Raw genomic sequence first — 7,873 nt, 5'->3', positions numbered from 1 at the left:
ATGCATAAAGGTAATAGGCATAGCTGAATACTTTAATACATAAAACACAATAAATGCCCTTACCGAGATCGGAACCCCAGGACCTTCATCTTCGTAAACAGAGCCACTAGGATACGCAGCCGTTATATTTAAATATTATATAAAATTTGGCATCAAATGGTTTTCTAGCATCCGTAGTTTCCCCAAATAAATACGCCGTATCATTGAAGTGTATAAAAGTGACCATAGTAATAAGGTGCTAAAATAAGAGGTGCAAAGATGGCACTACACAATTTATTAATATTTCTCGATTAATAATACTTCAAACTAATTTCTATTGAAACAATACTTTCTTTGATAAACGTAAATTATCAGAATTTTAATTTTTTGTAAGTTTTTTATTAAAAAATGTAATAAAATTATGGTGAACCTCAATTCCGGAACCAGTTCCAGAATTCCGGAATTGGGACTCAATATCGAAAATCAGTTCCGGAATTGGAAACCGTCCGATATTGTAAGCCCTACTGTAGACGCCTTAATTTTCTAACTTTCTTTGTGAAACTTGACAATATTTAAGAGATTCTCAATAGAAATGTGATACATTTTACTCCATTCTGAATCAAATTACCTCAATGAAAACTGTCAGAAAAATAGTTTACAAATCTTGGTAAAACAGGCATCAGTTCTCTTCTAACTTTTACATGACCTAATTTTAATAAGTAAAAGAAACAATAAACGAAATATCACCTATGTTTTTGTTACCTACTTACTTTAAAATAAACTGAAAATTTGGGAGTAGATTATTCTTCTATCTGTGGAGTGTAGCTATGCTCTTTCTTTCTGCAGTGTGTGTTTTGAATGAATAAACCATTAAGTTAAGGTATATTTTGCTATAGTGCTAAGATAAGGACGCTTAGCACGAAGAATTTCGTACATTGACCCGCCTATTCCTATCTCATTCGCATGCGAATATTTATAGTTAGACCAAGCTAAGCAACTTAGCTTGGTCGGACTCTATTGCTGTCCCGCTTGCACTGATCGCCGGCGCCGGCATCATGGGCGGGATAGTAATATAATTACGCGCGTACGATAAAGATAGGAATAGGCGGTTCAATAGAAATACTCTTTATTGCACACTCCAATAAAATAAAATAAATACAGAAAGAAAACAGCAACACAAGTACCGGCAAGAAATAGGTCAATGTACGAAATTCTTCGTGATTAGCGTCCTTACTTTATCAAGTAACATTCAGGAAAGTTACCCTGAAAAAAGAGACAGAGCGCAAGTAAGCATACGCAAAATCATTCTACAAAGACCATATTTCTGCTCTCCATGCATTAATATGTGCAAAATCCATGACTACAGTTCCTTAGGCATAACTTTCTCACGTAGCGTTAGGAGCCGCGGACTCCACAGCACTTTAGGCGCGCCATGCTGCGCTCGAGGACCAGGAACAACACCGACGCTACCATTCCTGCAGCCAGCACCTGCCGTTAGGTAATACTTCTGTTGTTATGATATGATCGAGAACGAAATAAACACTGAGAGAAAAATTAATCTCACACCAATTAAAAAGCGTAATCAAATGCGCAATTTTAAAGAGTAAGTAGACTAGAACTATTTTCAAGCAATAAAGTGTTATTCCAATGTCAGCATCAATAGTTGCGGATGAAACAATGTACCACAAGTATCTGACACCCTGGAATACTTTTTCAAATTGCTATTTCTACAGTTCGCGTTCAAAAGTCACAGTCTAATTGTTAAACATATAGAGACATATTCCTTTATGTTGAGTTATTAGAAGTAGATACTTCTGATCTGCTGCTTTTGACGTTGACTGTACTGTACTGTGTAGTAACGTACATGCAGAGCAGGCAAGATGTCGATGATGCCGACGCTCACGAATCCGCCCGAGTTGGCGTCACAGCGCGGCTTGCTCGCCAGCCAAATGCGTCGAGTGCGATCCATCAGCCCAGTCTCGCGCTGCCATCGTAACCTGTCAACAACGTTTCATCACGAATTTATAGCTTGCTTAAACTTAAACTTAATTCAGACGCATACGCCAGATCTGGACAAAAGTTAATATAGACTCAAACCTGGTGGCGAAGAGTTCCTTATAACCGGAATGTTTCCGTATGGGCACAGCCACCATGGGTAACTTGAAGGCCTGGATCTGCATGAGGCCGCATTTTTCGCGCTCTGTGAAAGTTTTGCTGATGATATCGTAGCCTGATGGCTCTTCAACCTGCATTCAAACAGAAGAAAAATGTCCTTACAGATAAGGTAGTGGTCCCTAACCTTTTCAATTTTATGTTACCACTGTATGAGAGACCGATTTTACTCCCTATTTAAAATGATTTGAAAAGTTAGACGTAAAATTACGTTTCACGAAATAACGCTATAGGTATCTAATGTTGCTCTCGATATGATTTGTAGAACGTTGTAAACATAGGAACTCGTATAAATTGTAACTGAAACTGTAGAATTTTTAAAGATCTGTGTTAACAAAAGAGAACAGACCTGGAAGGCGAAAAGGCCTGTACGCATGGCCGCCACGCCATCCACAACGCTGAGGTACGCTCGGTCGCCGAGAGGCAACAGCTTGTGCCGGTACAGCCTCTGTGTCGCCGGCTGAGTGCTCTCCTGCAAGCATATCGGTAAAACTTTAGGAGATGGCTTGGTTGAATTGAGAGAAGTGGAGGCCATACCATGGAGCCAATGTAACTCGACCATACTTGGCTAATTTTACAGGTGCGTCTGGTGATTATACTATCAACATAGCATAAAATATTAGTTAAGAAAGTCAGAAAAAAATTGTGAAGACTTAAATTTTTTCCTGTAGCCGGATATATCTCGAGAGAAAATGGATAGTGATTATTATAAATTCCCGTACAGCAAAATAAACCCTCTTGTACGTGGTCTCCTGAACTCCCATGGTCATGGGCGAGTTCGTGAGATCATCGATGGTGCGGATTGCATCACTGGGCGTCTGCAAGATTGCCACAATCTTGGCGGAGTACGCGGTGAACGCGAACAGGGCCGTCATCAGGGCGCAGAACATCACCACGCGCGCTGAAGCCAGTTCAGGCACGATGTGGAACCCTTAGAGACAATAGAATGTTAACTACCAGTTTTGTATTTCGTCAAGTTCAATGATAAATTAGACTTTCTGCCAATTTAGGCAGACAGATAGCCCAATGTAAACTAATAAATTCACGGATTGCTAATCGGTAGGCAATTAATTTAATATAATAATATATTTAATTACACTTAGAGAAATTGTGGGAATATACTTTTCACACACAATGAGTGCTTGCGCAATGAGCATACGAGATATGTTAACTTTACAATGACCTGCACAGAACAAGGGGACATGAGATGTGGGGCGGGTGTGAGAACCTTGCATCTACACACCTTGCTGGCACGCGGTGCCGACGGTAAAGATGACAGCCTCCCCTATCGAGAGCTGTTCCAACGACGCATCGACTGCTCGTAGCCGTGGCCGCCGCGCCAGCAGCGCCAGCGTTACTGCAGCGAGCACCAGCGTCAGTGCCGTCGCTATCCACACTCCGCGGCTAAACGGCAGAAGGAACACATTGGAGACTGCGGATTTTGACGGCTGTCGGAACATGAATGCTCCCCTGTGAATATACACATATAAATTTTCATAATGGCTCATATAATATCACATTATCTTACAGTACTTAACAAATTCGCAGTCAGTCACTTACCCTATCATCTAAAAACTTTTGGAGACTATGATAAAATCTCAAACAAAATAAGAATAGAATAAAGTCCTTTCGGTGAAAAAAACGATCACACGGTTCGACCAATGGTAGACACAGAAAAGGTGCTGAGACATGTGGCGTCCCACAGCAGACCTTGCTTATGCTTACCCGTTTCCTACATGATAATTGTCAACCCGCCAGATCCTCTGGGTGTACTATTTACACCATTCTCTAGACTGCAAGCAAATTATAGAAACAAAAATCGTAATTCAAACCCAAATATTCACTTGTCACAATTCGCAATATGACATAGCCTGGATATTAAAAGCGGAATTGGCGGAATGTGAAGGGTATGTTAGTAGGCCAGACCTGAGTTCAACGGTCTCGGAGCAGAAGTGCAGAACTTGCATGCGATCGGCACGGAGGAACATGGAAGTGATGCCGACTTCGATCTCCTGGCGCTGCAGCTGCCCCGCCAGGCCGTCGAACGATCCATTCCGGTTCTCGCCATATAAGTCCACTTGTATCAAGTTGTACCTGTATTGATTTTTTTTTAAAGCAGCCTTTTATTGTGAGTTTGAATGGCGGGGTCGCTAGCTACTTAACGGCGATCATTGCTCATGGTACTCCTATTTTTTTTTCACAGTTTTATTAGTGCTTAATTGAGTACTGTTAAAGTAATGGAAATATAAATAGGAATGATATACAGGGGTCGGCGAATCAAACGGAGTAGGAGAATCAAATTGGCATTGGGAGTATAAAATATAAATTCATTGTTCTTCTTTTAAAAGTATGCCAATTCCTGGTAAAGTGAAAGCACCTGAAGTGTAAGTCGTCTGCCAGCAGGTGCATGAGCGGCCACGTAAGTTTGGGGAAGGTGTCAATTTGCCGCACCGTCAGGTCATTCCAGCCCTTGAAGAATTGCGGCTGCGATATCTGTGGCATAAATCATTGTTTAGATATAAATGCGATAATTTTATACTAAGTAAGTATTTATGGTAAAAATATTATGTATATTGCAAGAAGTTAATAAAAAAGACCAAGTGCGGGAAATTTGAAAAAACGTGCCGCCTAGATGAACATGTCTTCTATTGCCAATATTTCTCCGGGATCGCGAGGCTCACGATCAAGTCTCGTTTTAGTGAACAATAAATCAGTTCATTTAATATTCTTACTATAGTGGAACTCCTCAAGTACACGTTGTTGAGGTCTCGCCTCCTAGTTGGGGCAGCAGGGAGTGCTACACGTGCCGCGTCGTCCCCCAACGGCATAGTAATCTGCAAAATTCAGTATTATCGCTATCAGTTGATAGAAGTGCTTCGTGCTTCCCTATTTTAATAGCGTTTTGTAGTTTATTTTAGACTAAAACACAACAGCCTTCTATTTGAAAACTTATTTTAATCGTAGGTTTATAGTATTTCCTTTTTTTCAAAATTTGCATAACAAAAAAAAAGCCTTTAAACCTATAAACCTAGAAATATGATGCTGAAGCGATCGACATCAAAATCAAAGTAATTTAATAAGATTTAGCGAGTGGAAACTGAGTGGAAATGGAATTTCATAGAAAATGTACCGTAATTTCGTTAGGATCGCAAAGCTATTCTTCCCTCTTAAGTAATTGGCTGGACTAACCAGCGCCTGGTCGTGCTTGATTCGATACACATCCAGAAATTGGTCGTTGGCCACCCAAGCGACGTCAGCGTCTGGTAGCACTAGTGTTGAGTCCAGGGTAACCTCCATCAGGGATGCGTTGAACGGTGCGTTGTGCAACAATAGCCAGGTGTGGCGGAGATTGAAAGCGCGGGTTGAAGACGCCTGGTAACAGATGAAGTTTTGTATATAGACATGATAGCCCATTTTAAGGCTCAGTCTAGATATGTCAAATGCCCGCTCTCGTGACCTCTTGCGTATTTTAAATCATGCTAAGAAATGCTCGCGAACAGCAAGTGATTCACAAGATCTACCTTGTAAGCAAGTTTTCGCGTCTTTAATGGTGAGGTGGCGATTATCCTTACAGCTTTACCCTCTACTTATTCCTTTTCTAACACGATCGAGGCGTCGGGAAGTCATTGTAGCAGCATGAATTCCCTATGTGTCCCGTACAGTTTGAGCGCTGGCAGCCACACCTAGTCCTAGCAATGCTTAAGGCAAACGTGTACCCTTTCTAAAACAAGTGGGTCGCCAGGACAGATCACGTCCAACAGGGTTCCGTCCTTTCCTGGTGCATCCCACCAGATATGTTTAAGTTGAGGCACGATTGTTTAAGTTGTTGTCAACCTTTTCTAAAACGAGTGGGGCGTCGGGACAGGTAACGTCCAGCAGCATGCCTTCCCGATGTGTCGCATAGGGCTCGAGTGGCGGCAGATGCGTCCAGTCGGCTATGCTGATTCGCATGCCTTGGCGCTGCGCGTCTCGACATAGCGCTGACAGCTCCTCTGTATCAAAGAGAAGTTAAATTATTTGAGGCACACAGTAATTGTTCGGTAAAGTGACACATTGCAAATAAACTGGAATAATTCCAATAAAGCCTAATTACATGTATTAAGCTTTATCACTTTCGTAAATACTAGTGCAGCGCACACGAATTTTGGAATTAGCTGAGCTGAGATATTCTCGAAGGACTACAGTATGGAATTATTCAAAAAATGAGTTTAGTACAGGTTTTTAAAGGTTTGGCAACGTTGCCATAAGCTGCGGTGACAGCTTACCATCAGACGGGCCGTATGCTCGTTTGCCGACGTGGTATAAAAAAGCCTCCATTAGGAACGATGCTTACCGAGAAAGCGCTAAGAAGAAAAGTGTTCAGGAGAACGAACCTGGTCTCCAACAGAGAAAGGCCGTGAGCAGCGACAGTCGCTTGGCAGCGAAGTACGCCAATGCGAACGACACCAGCTCCATGCCAGCGAAGATCCTCGTCTGGACTTGGAGTTATACCACAGACGCCGCTCACTAATAGGCACGTTCTAATTTTAGCACGACGTATTATGACGACAATACTTATAAAGGCGAAGTTCGCATTTATACCTACATAGGTTCATAATTTACAGATAAACGTCCGATGCGGAACAAAAGATCTTTATTGTGGGATCTTTGGTATAAGTATAAATTATAACGACCAACATAGAAAAAAATATAAACCAAATAAATATAATAATGAACCTCCAGGTATATGATTCTTAAGTATGTTAAGTACTCTACATTGTACTTCAAATCCATTTGTATATGTGACTGTTTGTGTTATAAATAAATTAAAAAAATATATATATTTTCTTGAATCTATTGTACGTATACAAGGTGCCCGTGAGCATTGCGAGACATTTTAACTAAGCATTCCTGGTAATATTTAGAAACTAAAATGTCATATAAAATTTTCTGGATTAGGCCTAGTTTCAGAGATAATTAAATGATTTTCGAAATCATTCTTTCGCCATAAGTCGGTACAAAACACATTTTTGACTGCGGTATTGCCACTTCGAGGTCTAGTCTGGACATACCTATTGATTGACATCGAAAAATTAAAAAAATTTATTCGAGAGGCTACCCCCAAATAAAAAAAAACTTTTTAAGTTAATTTTAGGTTATGTGTTTATCAATAAAAATTACGTTTTATGTACAGGAGTGTTCAAAAAAGGGGAAAAAAAACCAAAAAATTAATTTTTTTTTTCGAATTTCACAAAAAGTCATATAACTTTTTTTGCTTCTGTTGCCATCAGGAATGCACCGTTAAAATCTCTCGCAATGCTCACGGGCACCTTGTATATAAAATTTGTACCAATAGACCTTGAATAAAATACATAGTTTATTTTAATAAACTACAATTTTCGATGTTCACATAACCCTGCCAAATGAAATAATCATTTGAATCTGATGTCTGAAAATGAGCGTTATTATTGACGCACAATATTGCGCTAAATATTTTCCTCTTAATCTAATTATAACTTAATGACTTGCAGCAAAATTCTGATCATTACTAGAGCTAACAACTAATGTGGCCCATCATTATTGTCGTATACCGTATTTGCGGAACAATTTTCTGTGCCTCATTTAGGTACCATCTACTTACGCGAAGTTCAACTGTATTGATTTGCATGTCAAGGATATTGATATTGTAAAGCTTATCGTATGTAATGTACGTGTTTCGTTGTAAGGTCATTATAACACTAAA

General features: G+C 40.1%; 1 protein-coding gene across 1 annotated transcript; it reads right to left on the bottom strand.

The window, feature by feature from the left end:
* Positions 1 to 742: 742 nt before the first annotated feature.
* LOC133515345 (glutamate receptor ionotropic, delta-2-like) lies at positions 743 to 6,744 on the bottom strand. Its single transcript, XM_061847870.1, has 12 exons — positions 6,525 to 6,744; positions 5,986 to 6,143; positions 5,341 to 5,523; positions 4,884 to 4,985; positions 4,529 to 4,644; positions 4,078 to 4,245; positions 3,395 to 3,621; positions 2,874 to 3,082; positions 2,501 to 2,623; positions 2,077 to 2,225; positions 1,844 to 1,976; positions 743 to 1,467 (listed from the first exon to the last, which is right to left on the bottom strand). Exons 1-12 carry the CDS (start codon positions 6,604 to 6,606, stop codon positions 1,375 to 1,377), a joined length of 1,743 nt encoding a protein of 580 aa, XP_061703854.1. The 5' UTR covers positions 6,607 to 6,744; the 3' UTR covers positions 743 to 1,374.
* Positions 6,745 to 7,873: the final 1,129 nt, after the last annotated feature.

The sequence above is a fragment of the Cydia pomonella genome, chromosome 2, assembly GCF_033807575.1.
Source record: "Cydia pomonella isolate Wapato2018A chromosome 2, ilCydPomo1, whole genome shotgun sequence".
Lineage (NCBI taxonomy): Eukaryota > Metazoa > Arthropoda > Insecta > Lepidoptera > Tortricidae > Cydia > Cydia pomonella.
This window is presented reverse-complemented; position numbering and strand designations above follow the sequence as displayed.